Genomic DNA, 19,186 nt, shown 5'->3' with positions numbered 1-19,186 from the left:
TAATATTATACTCGTAGGTTGTAAATATATTTTTTTAAATAATTGTGAATTTTCGATGAATTTAGTCATCTGTAATTCGTTTTATCAAAATTTTGAATTGGCTTCAATCCATTTATATATTAATATATATATATATATAAATAATCACAGTATTTGACTGTCCTATATATAAAATTCATATAATTAGGTATTAATGTGACTTATTGTTTTTATTATAATTTATATAAGTTATCGAAGTACATCGTACATTATTAATTTATTCAGGTCACTTTATTCAACAGCTTTGAGCTTTTTATTTATTCGTATGTATATCTAAGGTTTATTTTATATTAATTTTGGTCAACGTTAAAAAAAAATCGTAAAATGCTCTACAAGTATTTTATGATGAAAGAAAATTTGTGTAAAATATGATGAGCAGAATACTATAATACGAAGTATAAACATCAATATGGGTATTATGAAAATAATAAAACAAATATTCTGTAATCGACATTACTGTTTTCGACCCGACTATTTATAAACGACGAGTCGGTCGCGATATGAAAACTAGTTGACCTATGGTGCGGTATAGTTACAGCTGCGTGTGGGGCGGTGGTACGAACACTGTTCCTGAACGCTGCCACTATAGTCAGCAGAGCAGCACATGCCGGCCGTAAATTTATATTTTTTTGACCTAAAACATGGTTTCGTACTTCAAGTTTTCCGCAGCTTTGGGTAGTCGTAGAAACATAATTTTTACACCAAAATAAACGTGAGAAGTTCTTCTAGATTTTGTCGTGTCAGATTTTTGATATCTTTTTTTGTGAATTTTATATGATTTTTTAAAAATTTAGTTTATAATCGGTTTAAATTAAAAAATCTAGAAGAACTTCTCACGTTTATTTTGGTGCAAAAATTATGTTTCTACGACTACCCAAAGCTGAGGAAAACTTGAAGTACGAAACCATGTTTTTACGGCCGAATTTTGCTACCAGGACGGCCTCTTAATATCCCCAAAAAACTCTTGATTATTTTGAATAATAATAAAAAATCTTGTACATTTAGCACTATATCATGGGTTAAGATAGACTATTAGACTTATCAATTATTCACATGAAGAAATAGGTAGACTTCTATTTAATAAATTTCCTAGTAATAAAATGTTGTTTTATTTATTTATTTTTAAGAACCAAATTTACTTAATTCTATTTTACGAAACACTTCATTTATAAATTTTAATTGTTCCTCGTGAGACCATGAGAACCTGTAATATTTAAGTTTCAATTAAATATTACTAACTTTAAAAACTTTTAGAACTTTCTCTAAAAAATCTTAGGTACTTATAAATCCTCCCTTTTTAAGTGTTTTGCACACAATCTATATTAGGTGACTTAATTTCATTTCATCTGGCCATCCTTTAGATATGATTCACTAACAAATTTAACATAAGAATTTAAGACTCCAATTAAACTTGTATACTTCTTATACATACTCCTGTGTTGTCAATTATAAGAACATTTATCGCATATGTATAGATCAGATATGTTTATCGGACATACGTAAATGTCTTTTGGAAAATAAAAAAATCATCAAAACCTATGATAAAATCGAAAACTTAATATAAATTATACCAAAAAACATTGCATATTAAATAATGATTATGAAAAGCAAGAACAATTAACTAAAAACAAAAGAACTAATACTAGATTTGACATTATTCCTTTAATCATTTAACTTATTTACAAAATTGCACATGAATAATGAGTACTTATAATATTTTTTACAGTAAAAATAATTAATTGTGTAAAAAAATGACAGTATGTATAATTAATTTTCATTTTGTTTGAATTTTAAATAAATATAGTTAAGTTAAGCTGGTGGTACAAGTTACAGGTTTTTTTTTTGTTATTAGTTAGCACCTTTAATTTCAAATAATAAATAACTATATATTAACTGTTTGTATATCTTAATAGTATTTAAACTCCCTCATACTTTATAAAAGGTAGAATATAATAATTCTTAATCATAGTGCTAAAAATAAAAATGTTTTCCTTTAAATTCTTTCTTTGATCATATGTACAGTGTTTTTATATTAATATATTTAAATTACCAATTATGAATATTCTTCACTAATGTGAAAAATATTGTTATTGCTTTGGTTTTTGATCTTTTTGTTGTTCTTCTTCTTCTTCATCCTCTTCCTCTTTATTTTTCTTAGAATGTCTTCTTTCAGCCAGTCTTATAGCTTTAATCAAGATTCTTTTTTCTCTTTGTCTTTGCATTCCTTCTGATTCTAAATTCCTATAATATATTAAATTAAATTTTTTTAAATTAGTATATAATACTAATACTTTATAAAGTACTTTTTATTGTTAGAAGTCTTTCTATCTACACCAGTGTTTCTCAACCAGAGTGTCGTCAATTCATTATTCAAGGTTGTGTATGATTTAAATAATTAGAACTCTAAAAATATATTAAAAGTTATCTATATACTATACAAGTATATAAATAAAATATACATGTGTGTGTGTGGGTGGGGGGGAGTCGCTAAAAAATTGGAACTCAAAAAGAGGGGGCCCAACACTTAAAAGGTTGAGGAACACTGATTTACACCATTACTATAATTTTCATGTGTATATAAGTCTTTAAATTTGCTAAAAAAATGTTAATAGCAATGGAATCGATCAAATATTAATGCTTGGTCGATACCATTATTGGTACTTTCGTGTAACGGTTTTTTTTCAACAGATACAATGAAAATTGCATATCAATGGCCATTATAACAAAAGCAACTTTTAGATATAATAATATTGTTAACATATCATAAACTAACCATCTACTATCATATGTAAATCATTTTAAGGTATCCGTGGTTATGAAGGTATAAATATTAATTATAAATAATTACAAGCTGAACACAAACAAACAAGTGGGAAATCATGAATTTACCAAAAAATAGTATCATTATTAAATCTATTAGTATTTTATGCTTAAATAATTTATCCTTAATGAGTTAAAGGAATTCGATACCGTGATTTAACACGGTAAATCCACATATTCAACAGGATTTTAAACACTTCTTTACCAAACATACCTATTGATATGTTGAAAAATTTAGAAGTCTGAAAATAGATTTTAATTTTTCATAAGTTAAATTTTGACAAAAAAGTTGATTTTAAGTTTTATTGAAGTTAAATAACTTTTGATTACTTTTTTTAATAGGAATTTTGAAAATAATATCAAAATTCTGAGAAAGTTGATCTCTAAGTATCCTGACATCTTATTGTTTCATCAAATCAATCCTACAAGTCATCCTTGTATTAGACTAAAACAGAAAATCTCAGTATCAAAAATCCTCTCAAAAAAAGAGAATAATAGAAGCAACTCTACTCTTTGTTTGAATTTCAGAATCAATATATCACAAGAAACTTTAGATGTTCCTAATTTTCTACTATAACAGAATTTTTTTTTTTTATTTATGTCAAGACAGATAAACTTGTCATTAGTTAATCATTAATCTATTACAAAAAAAATTGTGTTAAATGTTTATGTTAGAATGTTTTAAGATTTACTGTGTGATTTTATGAGCATATTTATCTGATTTTTATATATAAAAATAAACAATGTTTTAAGTGGTTTCTGATACCAAATTTTATATAGTTGGTAATTGAAATGTCAAAACTTTACTGCATCTTTTAATAAAATAGGCCAAATTTTTTAAAACAAAACCAAGAATTTCTAAGCAAAACCAGTATTTGATGTAAAGAATTCTCTTGGTATGAACTAGAAATTTTCATAATATAAAAGAGGATGTCCCTTTGTACATCAGCTGTTCCACAGTATGTTTCTAATCTCACCTTTCGCAATGACTTAAATAAGTTTTCAAAACACACTTAATAAAATTCCACTCCAAATTACTTCAACATACACACCCTTTAATCACAAACCAATACATTCAGGCGCGGATCTAGAAATTAAAAGGGGGGGGGGGCTTAACAAAAAACTGTACTTAAAGTATATAAAAGCATGGGCATTTAGTTTAAGTTTTTTTATTCATTATATATGCTTATTATAAGAGATAAAGTTTAAGATGTAAAATTTAAAGTTAAGAAATAATTATTCAAATGTTGTTAAATTATCATTCATTCAAAAGTGTGTAATCACAAGTAATGATAACATTGATAACACATTGGCGACCCACAACATCAAATACCGATGTTTTTATTGTTCACAGTCAGCGCGGTATCAAGGCGCCAGCCGTCGCGCCCCTACTACCTTTTTGCTCTTCCATTTCTCCAAACGCACCAATCGTCATTGGCCTCCACGGACGTGCCTCTGTCTGATCCTGATCCTCGATTTTCTCGAAAGTCGTCACGTACCTACACATCAGAAAATAAATGTATCCGCGTTCCGTCCCGGGATTTTGTACCAAGTCTTTATTTTTTGAAATATCTTAAATATCGAAGTCCTAGTCTAAGGGGGGGGGGGGCTTCAGCCACGCAAATCTCACAAAAATGGTCTAATCACTGGGTAGTTTCTCTGATCATAGTTTCACTGTTAAATTATCTGATTATAAACATACTTGCTAATTTATTGTATTGATAATATTAACTGGCAACCTTTCACCTGTCCACATAATATGTACAAATATGGCAATAAACTCAAGTAAAATGTATATTTAAGTAGTTCACTATGTACTACACAACCTAGAAGAGTCACTATAGCGCTTTAAGCAATTTATGTAAACAATAATAACATATTAAAAAATTGATATTTATAATTTATTGATCTGTTAAAATTTAAATAAAAAAAAAATTATTTAACTTACGCTACTGCATATTTAATCGATTCCAACACCTTTCGATTTGGATTGAAAGGAACTAACGGTACAGCTTCATCATCAGTACTTTCAAATTCAGACGATGAATAAGAGAAACCATATTTTTTAACTTGCAATGCTCTCTTGGCTTTTTTTTTCTTTAAAGCTTCTCTTAACTGTTTCTTTTCTAAATCAACATATTTTCTTTTAGCAGGTTTTGGTTTAGGTTTTGGTGGTTCAGGTAATGGTAGTGTGACTTTTGGTAGTGGTACAGCCCTTTCTTCTTCATCTTCAATAAGTTTGCTCTTAGATTTTTTTTTTTTTATATCTTTTAACTGGACATAACATCGACGCATGTTAGAACCACTTGTACTAGCTTCACATTTCCCTTGAGAACCACTGGTACTTGGTTGACATGATGCTGCTTTAAGAGCTTTTTCTTTTTGCATTGCTAAAAATTCTTGCTAAAAACAGAATACCTTATTAATGTAAGATTAATAATAATCATAAATAACAATTCAGTAATTAAATAACTCACAGGTGTAAGAGCCTTAGATGTAGATGGAGTGGGAGCATTTTGAGTTTTGGGACCCAAACCACTTGTTTTGGGACCCAAACCACTTGTTTTGGGACCCAAACCAATTGTTTTGGGACCCAAACCACTTATTTTAGAACGAGTCAAACCATTTGATCTTGCAAATCTAGTCATTCTGTCATCTCTGAAATGTTTAATCGTTATTTCCAATTACTGAAATGATCAATACTCAATGAAGGTTTTGAGAATATTCTATACCCTTGTTGCAATTTTTTTTTTTTTTTGTTACTATTTTATATTTACAAAGGTTAAAGCATAAGTATTAGAAAAGGCAAAAAATAAAGAATTTATGTGGGACATTTAAAGTATACAATATAGTACATGGGTCATATATTTTTAGCTAGTGTTATTCCATTAAATCATTTCATGCAATTGGATTATTAATTTCATAATTTTAACTATAAAAGTATAAAGTAAATCAATTAATTTTCTATCTTCATGAATTTAAATATATCATAACCTGATAACCTGGATGATAGGACACAAATTACAACTTAACTATATAAACTGCCTAAAGACAACAAAATTAAAATGAAAACAAAATTTCTAGTAGTTTGTGTACTTTACACTAAATGCAAATTTACAACTACAATTCTTAGAGGTAATGAAAAATTGTATGTCACAATTTTTACTTTAGTTATAGTCTTATAACACTTTTGGTATATTTTGTATTGAGGAATGATAGAAGGACAATAGTTTCCTTAAATTTATATTAATTAATAAATAAACTTTCACAGTATGTGTACTATATACCATTGTTGACATGTATTACAATTAGATAAGGATTTAATAATTTGTCATTACACGGTAGGACCTAAAATAGATGCTCAGTTTTGCATAAATATTACGGGTTGTTGCATATAAATAGGTACAAGCTAATAATAAAGAGTGTCCCAGCAGAAGCGCTTATGTTTTGGTCTTGGATCGGCAGGTCTGTTCAATATTTTTCTTATATTTTTACATCCCCCATTTTGTCATCGCAAACCACTGTTTTCGTAGTCATGAGGAGGTTCATAGCTGAACAACACATAACAATAGTGAAACGCACTACAAATATGGAGTGTTGTGGAAACATACCGAAACCTTAGACCAAACAATGGGCCTTCTCGTTTGTTAGATATATTTGAGAAAACTGGCTCAGTTGTAGACAAGAAATCCACCAATCAAAGGAACATTCATCGCCATAAATGTGGCCATAATGGAAAACTGTGTTGAATGCTAAAAACTCATAGATAATAGAAGAATGGATAGATCATGCAATCTTATCATACGAAAATTGATTGGTTAATTATGTGAAGTTAAAAGAGGTCATCATACCTAATTTTAATGTTTTTTATTTAACATAACCCAATAAACTTCCCACTTGCGGGAATGAGAGATAACCTTTATCCATTTAAGACCGCATCTCCTTGTTCTGTATGTACTTAATCAAGGCCTATCCATAATTTTATTATTTATGCAAAAACTGTTTTGTGATGACAAATAGGAGATGATAAAGATAAGAAAAACATTAGAACAGTGCTTTTAACTCCACCCCCCCCCCCCCAAAAAAAAAAAAAAAAAACGAGCGTCTTTAAAATGTGCATTTCTGTTGGGACACCATTAAATCTGCCTAATGGCAAATTAATTATTCATCTAAAATGTAAATTAACTGCAAAATAGGAAAAAAAAAATTGTAACCGGCACCAGAAAGAGTTAAAAATATAATTTTTAATCATAATAATTTAATCGTAAGTGTAGTATTACCTATTTACTTTCAACCAATTATCAGCTTCTTTCACTGCCAACTCCCATACATTCATTTGCTTCTTACTATTTTTTATCAAAGCCTTTAAACATTAAGAATTATTACAAAATAAATACAATAGATAATTTGTTGATACTGTCTTTTATTCTAAACTACTAAGTGGTAAAACTAATAAATTTGTATTATTTCTGTTACTCAGAGTGGGTATTAGCTTAAAATATATGATTTGATAAAAATAAAAGTTTTGTACATTATGCAAGAGCACAAAGTAAAATATCACAATAGTTTAATTTAAGTATTGAACTAATATAATAATATTATACAATATTTTAGACAAAGCTGTTATATATTTTAATTAAATTTATTTAATTGTACACAGGCACAGATCTAAACATCTGAAATTAGGAAGAGGCAGAAATAAATACAATTATAATTGTATACATGATAAATTATACAAAATATTTAAGAATGATATAATCAGTTATAGTTTTATATTAAATTTATGGATTTAAAGTCGAATGAAATATTTATTATAAAATTAAGACATAATATTAAATAATCTATATACCGGGTGATTCTTTTATCATTGAACACTCATTATTTCAAAAATTATTAATGTTTTTGAAAATATTATTTTACATAGTTTAAAGTTGTTAAAAAACCAACGTTTTTTTAAAAAATTATATTTTTAAGTATTTTTTATCCTTATAATTTTTTTAAGTTTTTTACTTTTTTGAATGACAACAGTTTTAATTTCATATTCCAAAGCAGTATATTTTTCTCAATATTTTGATTCATAAAAATCGAATTTAGGACGAGTAGTTTACGAGTTATAAGTATTTAAAGTTTAGAATGGCAGAGTGGAGTGGTATGGGGTTACCCCGCAAAATGTTTGTCCACTACTTTGCTTGTCTAAACTTAAAATTCTTATAACTACTCGTCCTAAATTCGATTTTTATGAATCAAAATATTAAGAAAAATATTCATCTTTGGAATATGAAATTAAAACTATGTTGTCATTCAAAAAAGTAAAAAAACTTAAAAAAATGATAAGGATAAAAAATATTTAAAAATATATTTTTTTAATAAAAACGTTGGTTTTTCAACAACTTTAAACTATGTAAAATAATATTTTCAAAAACATTTATAATTTTTGAAATAATGAGTGTTCAATGATAAAAGAATCACCCGGTATATAAAGAAGGAATTTGTCCTCTGGAGGGATCATCGTAAAGTCCAAACCACAGAGCAGATCTGCTTGAAATTTTCAGGATGGATTAATATTATAATTTTACTGTGGAGGAAGGAGAAAGGCCTTAAGCAAAGTCCCTAGATCCATGCCTTAGAGTACATTTTTTTAATAGGCTAAGAAAATACATCTCTTTATAAACTTTTTGTCACTACAATTTAAAGAGTCATGAAATATGAAAATTCCTTTTTTTAATAATTTATAAAACTCATTAAAAAAAAAACAAATGTTTGCTCAAGAGTTATTAAATAACGTCATAAAATTCTACTATATGGAAACCATTTATGTTATTAGTAAATGAAGATCGATATACAATCTTAGCAAATAATTGTCAATGAAAATAATTAGTTTAGACCTATCATCATGCTGATGTTCATCAATATATTATTGTTATATTATCTGTTGGGGCGTTAATCATATTTTGCTCATTATTAAATTTACTATCAGTGCATACAAATTTAACTGTTATGGTAAGCACAACTAAGACAATTTAATTTAATTTAACAAATAATGTTACGTAAGTACTTATTAAATATTGTAATTAATTTAGATTTTATGCCATAATTAAAAATTATTGTTAATAATCAAATTAATTTCAATATCAGGAAAGTTAATAATGATTTATATTTTTTGTTGGGAGAGGATTGGAATTAAAAATTATGTTATTTAGGAAAGACGACATAAAATTAGAAGAAAACAGGAATTTAAACACAAACCCACTTCTTGACAAAAACAGTTTTGGTTTTTTTTGTATTATAACACGGCTGTAGATAGTTAAAATTTGTACTGAATATATATGAATTTTCTATACACTTGAGATTTTATTTAATTAATTTTTTTTTCCAAAAATTGCCATGGAAAGTTGTCTTGGTTAGAAACTTAAAAAAATAATACTAGATTCCTCATAAGTTGTAATAGCTGGAATGAAAATAATGTGGTAAGTAAATTTTTTTTGACAATTTATGAGCGTCTGAAGTTAATTTAAACAGTTATTTCTGATCAAATGTTTTTCTTATTTCAGACCTATATTGGTTTCATTAAGCATACAGAAATCAGCAGAGTAACATTCAAAATTACATAAGCATAAAAATCATCAAAACTATGTTTTGTAATATAAGTAATAAAATACTTACAAACCATTAAGTATATGAAATTATTAAAAGGAATGGACGATGGAGCGTATCATATTTTAAGGAGTAATATTTGAACAATTCATATGACGTCATATGTATTTGGGCTACGTCTAAGTGTAGTGAATTAACATTGGTATTTCCGAGAATTGTTGTCATAAAGAGACGAGAAACTGCCTCCAGATGCAACCCTCATATGTGCAAGCACAAGCCAATACATTGTGAAAATGTAATTATGTCTGCATAAGTATAAAAACTATTTAAAGTGGTAGTAAATTAAACATACTTCCAAAAATTGAGCTGTAATTTAAAAAATGGTTGAATTTAAAAAATGTCTAGACATATATTCACTGGCAAGGGTCAGTAAAGCTTTTTGATGTCAAGGGCCAAAAAAAAAAATATATAATATATAATAGATATAATATAATATAATATAATATTACCACTGCTTTTTAAATTTAATTTTGTAAGTGACTAAAATAAATAAAGTAATGCAATAATTTTATGGAATTTTAGAAAAATCTGAACCTTAATTAATAACTGACTTCTTAAAAAACCTAGATGATATTTTGTAAAAGAATTCATTAATATACTAAAAACTAAAATCGGGCATTCTGAAGTATATGGGATTTACCACCACTTATTGGATTTGAACATAATATGACAAATTTATCTGCTATGATCCAATGAATAATGTTTGAACGCTTAATATAATAAATTAGTATGAAATAAAATAGTATGTTAAAATAATTAAATGTTATCCACAACCAAAATAATCATATTATAGTATATGAATTATAAGTAGTAATAATATAATAAATAATTTAAGAAAAACTTTGTGCTCCCAAGAAACTATATACTGACTTTAGTTCAGTATCACTTAGTGTAGAACTTATGATATCGTGCAGTGTTGCATAGTAACGGTAATTGGAAAAAAAAGCCCCAACTAAATTCATAACACATTTTTATCACTGTACATTTTATAATTTTACATTTTTAAACAATATAGGTACCTATAATACCTATTTTTACTACACTATTATTTAACAATTATTTTTAAACAATATATGTGACACTTTTTGGGGATAGGTACTTATAACCATATAATACCTATATACAATATAATAATACAATGCTATGCAATATATGTAGTATAATGAAAGTAATAGACATTTGACTTTATCTCAAAACGTATGAAGGATGGTAGACTCCTATCTGGAAATGGATCTTGGTATCTACAACATTTTATTATTACAAATGTGGTTTTTTCGTTCATACAGTTATTGATGTGAATCACATCTTAAATTAAAAGTGTGTACCTATAGTTAGGTATGATATTCTCTTCAGTACAAATTTTTCAAACATCTCGTAATTATCGTGTAACATTTTGAGTTTTCGATTATTTTGGATTAAAAGTGCGAATATAAAATGGAAGTAAGTAAAAAATAGGTATTATAGGTACCTATATTGTTTAAAAATTAAAAATTATAAAATGTACACTATGATAAAAATGTTATGAATTTAGTTGGGGCTTTTTTTCCTAGATTCAAAGTAACACAGCACTGCAGTAATTTCATTAAATTTTACTTAATGTAACACAATTGCAACAAAATTACTTTTTAAAAGTAGTTTCTATGAAGTAACACACTACCATGTTATTTTCCACGTTGTTAAAATAAGTTTTTAATGTATTATAAAAATAAAACGATAGGATTTTCCAGAAAAATTAGAAATCAATTATATTTATTTTTAATTCTGATAATAGTAAATAATTGTATTTAACATTCTAGGAATTAATGTTGTTATTTTATTAGCATAATAATAGTTATAACTGTAGCTGGATTCCCACGACTAGTGCACTTGGCCAATATTTGGTACTGGGGTTACTTTTCACGCTGTCAGATCGCCGTACTTGTACAATTATTTGTCACTGGTGTCGTTCCCGATTGTCATTAAATGTGACACAAGTCAAAGGAACGGCCAATATACTTGTATTACTGATCCCACGACCGGTTCGTATATCAGCCAGCAATGGGAACAGTGTACTTGGCTAGTTGTACAAGTGCTCCAGTATTGGTGTACTTGACAAGTACCGTGTGAGCACCATATTTGTCCACTAGTCAAATGTACAATTATTGGCATATTTAGCAAGTATACCAGTCATGAGAATCCGGCTTATGAGTATTTAGTACTTATACATATATTACGTTATTTAAATAAAAATATTTGAAGTAACGAGTAACATAATTACATTACTTTTTAAAATTAATTAACCCAACACTGACCATACATATCATTGAAAATGTGGTTATTCTAAAATTAATTAATCCAAAGAAATTTGATTTCTACCATTTTGTTTTTATATTATTTACCTTTAATTTAATTTTGTGTTATATGGTTATAAGAAAAATATTATTAGTTATTACTAATGCATGCATTGAAAAAATTACATTGTATAAAGATGTTATCCAAATTAATAAGAGGATGTTACCCATTAATTTGTTCTCTTTCTAAAACAAGTATGATATACCAAATTACCGTTCACTACTTTCAACTTTGCGCTGTTAGTTTTAAAAGCTGTATGAATCAACCAATAATCATATCCTTATGAACATCAAACTGTGCTTGAGTGAGCTTTTATTCAATATTTTTATTTTCAAGCGAGAAATACTGTGTATGAGCATTTTTAATCTTAATAATCTTTATCAATTGAAAAATAAAATAAGCACAGATTACATATTATGTTTATAAATTAAAGTCTGATAAAGGGTCAATTCATTCTAAAACAAAAACTAACAGCATACTATTGAAACTAGTGAACAATATTTCCTATGCGTATGTTTGTAAAATGGAGATAACAAACACGTGAGTAACTTCTTCATTGATTTGTTTGATTGAATCTAATGAGGTAAATATTGTCTCAGAATTTAACATTAAAACTTACTAAACCATTGGGATATTTTGAAAGCAATGCTTCTTTTCCAGAATACATTTCTACAGTTTTGGCCCAACTTCTTCTGCCATGATCATTACAAAATCGTACATGTAATGAAAATTGTCTTTTATTTTCTAAAAACATACAAAAGTACCTTAATATAAAATTAAAGCACTAGGATAGAAGAGTACTCAACAGATATCAAAAATAATATTTTGTGTCTTTTGAATACAATATAAGCATATCACAAACAAACTCATAAAAATATATTTAAGATTTTTTTTAAATTATCAAAAATCTTAATTCAGAAAATTTATTTTTGAGTATTAACTGAAATCACTTAACATGGAATAAGTTATAAACCTATTTACCATAAACATAAGACAATTAGAGCTGATAAATTATGCAAATTTTTCCATTTTAAATTTAATAAGAATATGAAATTGAAGAATAACTACTTAAATAGGTATAATATTTAAATTTAAATCACTAAAATATTATTGAATACAAAATAAATAACTTACCAAGTGATCCTTTAATGTACACATTAGTTTCTGGATCAATACAGACAATGCTAGGCCAAAATGGATATCTACCAATTTTGGCCCAAACGATGTCACCAATTTCAAAATCTTTTTTTTTTTCATTATTAGGAGAAGGAGGTTTGGGTTCCACAGCTTCCATATTCTGTTTTATAAGAGATTCATTTTCCACGCTGTTAATTTGTTCTACTTTTTGTACAGGAGACTCAACTTTAAGCAATGATTTAGATTTATCATCTAAGTTAGAGTTGTTGGTCAGTACATTATTAACAGGAGTTAATGAGCTTGTTGAACATGACAATTGATCATTTTCTGTAGAATTTGATTCGTTTTTTACTGCAGAATCAGCCATTGTATCACTTGATTAATCTGTGATAAAAATCCAATTTTAAATAATAAATCATATTTAATAATGCAACAGTGTGGCAATTTATATTAGAAAAATAACTTTTGAAATAATTTTATTAAATCACTAACAAAATTCAATATTTTGCCATCAATTTATCCCAGAGATATGAAACAGGACCAAAGGTTTTTTATAAAAATAAATAATATATTACTATTATTATATTGGTGAATAATAAGACAATTAAATCTATAAAATAAAAATAAAAAATACAATAGGCCTTGTAAAGAACAGCAAAAAATACTAGCTGATAATATAAATATTGTTGACGAGATTACAAATAAGGCACGTCCGTACTATTGTATTCAATTAAAAAAAAAATCGTAACATTAAACGCCAAACTAAAAATAATTTATCTAAAACTATGTAGATATTTAACCCAAGTACCATTGGTATTTATGGTGGTAATTTAAGCTAGAATTTGCTCAACATATTTGTAACTTTTAATTATTCATACTTTTATGTAAGACATGTACAATGAGAGATTAACTCAGTTTTAAATCAGATGAGTAAATAATTATAAGGGTACTTTTCTGTTATCCCTACTACCGCGACTCTCAATTCTGTTATCTCGACTACCACACAGATTCCGCGACTACTCAATTCTGTTATTTCGACTATTATAGTACTATCCAGATAGTTGCGTATTTTAATACATAATACACATCATGAATTGCCATTTATGTAATAATGTATATTAGTAAAACGTTTATTATCAGCAATCACATAAATTATCACAGTAGTGGAGAGTTATAGTATAAAACCACGATTTAAGAAAGTACTAACTTAAATCGTATATAAAACATAAAAAATCATCAAAATTATCAACAAAACGTCAAGCGGTAGGGATAACAGAAAAGTACCATAAAGTTATAAACTTAATTTAAAATTATATGAAGGTAAAATTAAAACTAGCTTCATAAAATAATAGTAGGTAGGTATTTTTTTATATTTCTACTTAATTCTGCTTGCATATAAAAATAATTTATTAAATATGTTTATTATTTCATAAGTTGGTTAGGTTTTTGACAAGGTCATGCATGTGTTTAAAAGAAAAGTAAAAAAAAAAAAACTAATACAGTCATTAAGTTTTTAAACACAATATATATCCCTGGTAAAGGTAATGAAGAAAAATGTTTATAACATAGTAATTAAAAATGAAATTAATTTAAGCTTATAATATTATGTTTAACGTTTTTGTTAATTGTGTACTAAATTAAAACAATTGGTATAGTAATAAAGTGAAAAAACAATAAACTGCCCTTCCAAATTTGGTAGCAAGCATCATTATTCTGGTTCAATATACTTTAATAAAACTATAAAAGCATGTTGAAAACTCATATTCATTATTTATTTATATTATGCTGCCAATAGGATATTATCAATAGAAAGCAAAAACAACAATGTGCATTATAAAATATAAAATGTACCATTATGTTAAGTTTACTATTCAGTAAAAATAATAGTTTAATAATAAGCAATTTTATAAAATGAATTCAACATAATATCATATATTTAATACTACTCACAAAATAAAAAACAGCCATTTTAACAACATTGAGTGGTGTACACTATTATTTAAGAAAAGACGATAAGAGCAATAGTGCAAACTACATATTGTAGTAACTAGATTAATTAAGCTAACTACTTCACTCTTATGTTGCATTTGAAAACAATGATTTAAGTGTCTTGTCATTGAATTCTGAACAGGACTCCATACAAAAACTTTTTTTCAAAGCCCCAAAAGAGTCGATGTCGAAGAAACATCATTACCAACTAATCAACACATTAGGAATAATATATAATTAAACATTCAAGTCCATTATCTGTATAATGTACATTAATCTAGTACGAGTAAGAAGAAACGGCGAAAAAAAATAAAACATGACGTAAGAGTTTAAAATAATAATAATATTATATGATCAGGCAAAATCTAAGATGGTTTTTCCAAAAAAAAAAAAAAAAAAAGCAACGATATGTCAAATGACAACTATAATAACGATAACAATAATTATACTACACAATGAATGATGAACGAATGTCGTGTATAATAATAAACAAGCGGCATTTGAAAACGCAAAACAACATTGCAATCAGTACGTGTGTACGATTTACACAACACACGGAGTTGATAACGTCTTCTGGCGCGAAACACCCACCACCCGCTACAACCAGAACAAAATACGATTATAGATAATACAACGAATGGAAAATACCAATAATAAATGCACTCGATGCTCTGTGATCGTATCCCGAGCGAATTATATATTTAACAACGTAATTCAACTGGTAAGAATTGTACCGTTATTTACCGTGTGCTAACTACTACAGACATATTATAACACGTTCTTCCGTCATCTATTATATTATACGAATAAAAGTTTATAATTTACGGTCCCTTGCGGGTTTTCGGCCGGTAGTGGGTAGTTGCCCTATGGGTCTTTGCAAACCAATAGTTTCATATTAATATATAGATCAACACATACGACATAATAGACAAATAAAAAATTGTAGCAGCGATTGAAGACAAAATTAAAATTATATAATATATCAAGCAATGTACACAAATTAAATAGTAGGTATTTAAAACGCTACACGATTGTGACATATTACATTTTACACTTTTTTTATGCGAATGAAAACCGACACGACGATGTGTCTCTTCGCAAAAATACCGACGAAGGAATTGATATCTAGGTAGGTGAAAGCATGAAAATTCGTAATTTTATCTCACAAGGCCCGGACCTAACTCAACAGCGAGGAGTAATAAAATAACTGACCTACAGCAATTAATTGTAGGAAGCCCAGCGCGAATAATTAAACAAACCACAAATAATAAATGAATACATACCTTCCGAGCGAAGCGGACGGTGGCGTTATTGTCAAAAAGCGATTTCTGTTGGAATGGCGACGACCGACAGAAATCTAAGGGCTGCAGTGCCGACCAGACGCGCTATGCAGCAGAGAGCAGAGGAGAACAGAGCGCAACGGCCGACGCGGGAAAAGTGAAAGACCGGCGGCGGCGACCATGTGACTGTGTGTGGACTATTATTATTGCGAGGACCGGCACCGAGGACTCACGAATGACGAACGACGACGAACCTACACCGTTGCACATTGCCCATCGCCGCTCGTCCCGCGACCCGCCACCACGTCCGCACTGGCGGCACCGACGACGGGCCGTTCGAATCAGGTTTTCGCCGGTGCAGTGGAGCGTGTGCCGTGTTATCGCTTATCGGTGTATCGCGAGAAAACCCGAACGACGGGTGGCGGGCAGGAGGTGGCTTGGACATCCGGCACTCGCCGTTATTACTTGATTTCTAATAATATAATAATATTATTCCCAGTGCGCATGGTAAACAATCGAGCAATTCCAATGTTGAAATAAAAATAACACCATGTTTCACTGTCGTACACGATTCGATTGAATTTCCACTGGGATAACCTACCGAAGCCGAAAGATTATTAATAAATAACAATATTGTCACAAATATTAACGGGTACTGCGTACATAATCAAAAAAGTATTTCATTGTAAACCATTAATTTATATGACCAGTGTTGAATTATACGTACTAAAAATTGTATTCAAAATACTTATAAAACACTTTTTTAGCCAGTGTGTTGGAGAATATTTTGTACAGGACTCCAATAATAATTAATATAATTAGTACCAAGAGAAAAAAGAAAATCACCGTGTCTTGATCGATAACGTTAACTATTTAAAAGAAATTTTATTCATTTTTCGATTTTTAAGTTTGCAAGTAAATAGATGTTCAGTTTTATTTTAGTTAACTCGCAATAATCGTAAATCGTATCATACTATAATTTTTAATTACGATGTACCCAGTTGTAGTAACTATTAACTATTAGGACACCCGCATGTATTGTCTTCGTCTTACAAATGTTAAAGATTACGAAAACTGATATGCGCGGGAAAGAACCGAAAATGCTACAGATATCGAACTCCGCCACCTAAAAAGGAGAATTTTGGCTGTAAAATAATGGATTTTGAAACAATAAGAATTATTTTCGTAGTGATATCAAAAAAATAAAAACCATATTTCACAGATTATGTTCTCAATTATATTAGTACATCAATTTGGAATTTTAGCCATCACTACAGCTCGAGTAGTCCTACCCCACGAAAAATAGTTTTTTCCTATGTTAACATGTTGTAGGTAATTGTAAGATGAAGATAACACATGCGGATGTACGTCCTTTTTACCTTTTTGTATTATTACTCTTATTACGGTCGATTGTAAATTTCACTGATTTACTGAGGTACTAGGTAGTCGATTTTAGGATCGGATTTATATCATGTAAATTCCACTGATAGTTTTTTTACCCCCAAAAAAATACACAAATTCCACCGGTGCGTATTTTTGACCTAAAAGCACGTAAACTCCGACGTAAAATTCTAAAATTCACAGTTAACATTATGCAATTCGTTAATGCTGCATCTAATAATTATCAATCTAAATTTTTTATTTGTTTTAAGTAATTATTTTTGTACTATTAACTAGCTGTTCATTTTATTGATATTTAACTATACTGTATATATGTTTTATTTTTATTACTCTCAACTTACTTCTTTTTTTATCTAAATTGTTGAACTGGGTGAGAACTGCCTATGCTTTGTATTCCCAACTCAACTTACTACTAAAATAGGTACCTACTAACTATACTAACCTCGATACTAACTATAGTGATCATTTTAAATTATTTTATATATATTTTTATATTTGTGTAAGACAGATGTAACTATCTAAATGTAATATATATATATATAATATACATAATAAATATATAAAAAAACGTACCGGTGGAGTTTACATGAAGAAAGGTCTAAAAAGGTTGAATCTGGCGGAATTTACATACATCCGTAATTACACCAGTCTTAAATATATACTTAAACTTGAATCATGAAATTAAAAAAAATAAAATTAATTTCCAAACAAGCCTAGAAAAAAATAAAAATGCTTACAAGTTACAAAGTATAATTTTCAAAATTAAAATAAGTCGTTGATAATTTGTTTGCAATGTTCATCTGTTGTCGTTCACTCCGAATCACGTACAGAAATACCTACTAGTCTACTACCTAGTATACTAACTATGTTGTTATCCTACAAATAATATGATGGTATATAAAATTTATTTTGGTATAAGGGTATAACATAATTCTGTGGAATTTAATTTTGTCATTTCAACATTATAAATTAGTACCTAGTAACACGATAATTATTTTCAATAGAAGTATGAAATCACGATTCACGAAATTACATCTCATTATTATTTTCGAGTACCGAGTTAATTTTATTTTACTTCATTTGTATTAATAAAATGAATTGAGCAATTTGATGACATATATTTATGGGCAGTAATTTTTGAATACGAAACTACGAAAAGTATTTTAGTTTTCTAATTTCCAATAATTTCTAGAACTTTTATACAATATTATATATTTTGTTTTTTCTTCAATTATGGTCAATCAAACTTTTTTACTCAGTAAAAGATTTTTACAATTGAACACAATGTTCCTCATAATTAATTTTTATTATATTTAAAACATATTAAAGATACATAATCACGATTATTTTTTATATGCATTTAAAGTTCAAATTTTAATCAAAATTTTAAAATTAAGCAAGATATTTTTCAGGTAGAAATTCACTAATGTTTTTTTCATACCTAATATTTGAACTGTTTACAGAAAATTCATAGTCATAGTCATACATTTTTCTATCTTTAACAAAAAAAAGTTTATCGGAAAGTAACGCTATTT

At 27.9% G+C, this 19,186-nt stretch overlaps 1 protein-coding gene across 2 annotated transcripts; it reads right to left on the bottom strand.

Moving 5' to 3' along the window:
• Window positions 1-1,682: 1,682 nt before the first annotated feature.
• LOC107166526 (uncharacterized) lies at window positions 1,683-16,482 on the bottom strand. 2 transcript variants are annotated; one of them, XM_089215710.1, is made up of 7 exons: window positions 16,254-16,482; window positions 12,979-13,365; window positions 12,464-12,588; window positions 7,140-7,222; window positions 5,337-5,517; window positions 4,808-5,262; window positions 1,683-2,280 (listed from the first exon to the last, which is right to left on the bottom strand). In XM_089215710.1, exons 2-7 carry the CDS (start codon window positions 13,346-13,348, stop codon window positions 2,127-2,129), a joined length of 1,368 nt encoding a protein of 455 aa, XP_089071836.1. In that variant the 5' UTR covers window positions 13,349-13,365; window positions 16,254-16,482; the 3' UTR covers window positions 1,683-2,126. The 2 variants fall into 2 exon arrangements, with proteins under 2 accessions (XP_089071836.1, XP_089071837.1); XM_089215711.1 differs by lacking the exon at window positions 16,254-16,482 and adding an exon at window positions 14,932-15,320.
• Window positions 16,483-19,186: the final 2,704 nt, after the last annotated feature.

This window comes from Diuraphis noxia, unplaced genomic scaffold, assembly GCF_037042655.1.
Source record: "Diuraphis noxia isolate RWA-SAM2 unplaced genomic scaffold, SU_Dnox_SAM2 contig0001, whole genome shotgun sequence".
Classification (NCBI taxonomy): Eukaryota; Metazoa; Arthropoda; class Insecta; order Hemiptera; family Aphididae; genus Diuraphis; species Diuraphis noxia.
Note: the sequence above shows the minus strand (reverse complement) of the source record. Positions and strands in the feature narration are given on the sequence as shown.

Bases quoted from the DNA above. Each gene is read 5' to 3' on its own strand.
- LOC107166526 (XM_089215710.1), bottom strand. From the start codon at position 13,348: ATGGCTGATTCTGCAGTAAAAAACGAATCAAATTCTACAGAAAATGAT. The intron at 12,589-12,978 runs GTAAGTTATTTA...GTATGTTTTTAG, and splicing joins GTACATTAAAGGATCACTTG to AAAATAAAAGACAATTTTCA. The intron at 5,518-7,139 runs GTAATACTACAC...TAAACATTTCAG, and splicing joins AATTGGTTGAAAGTAAATAG to AGATGACAGAATGACTAGAT.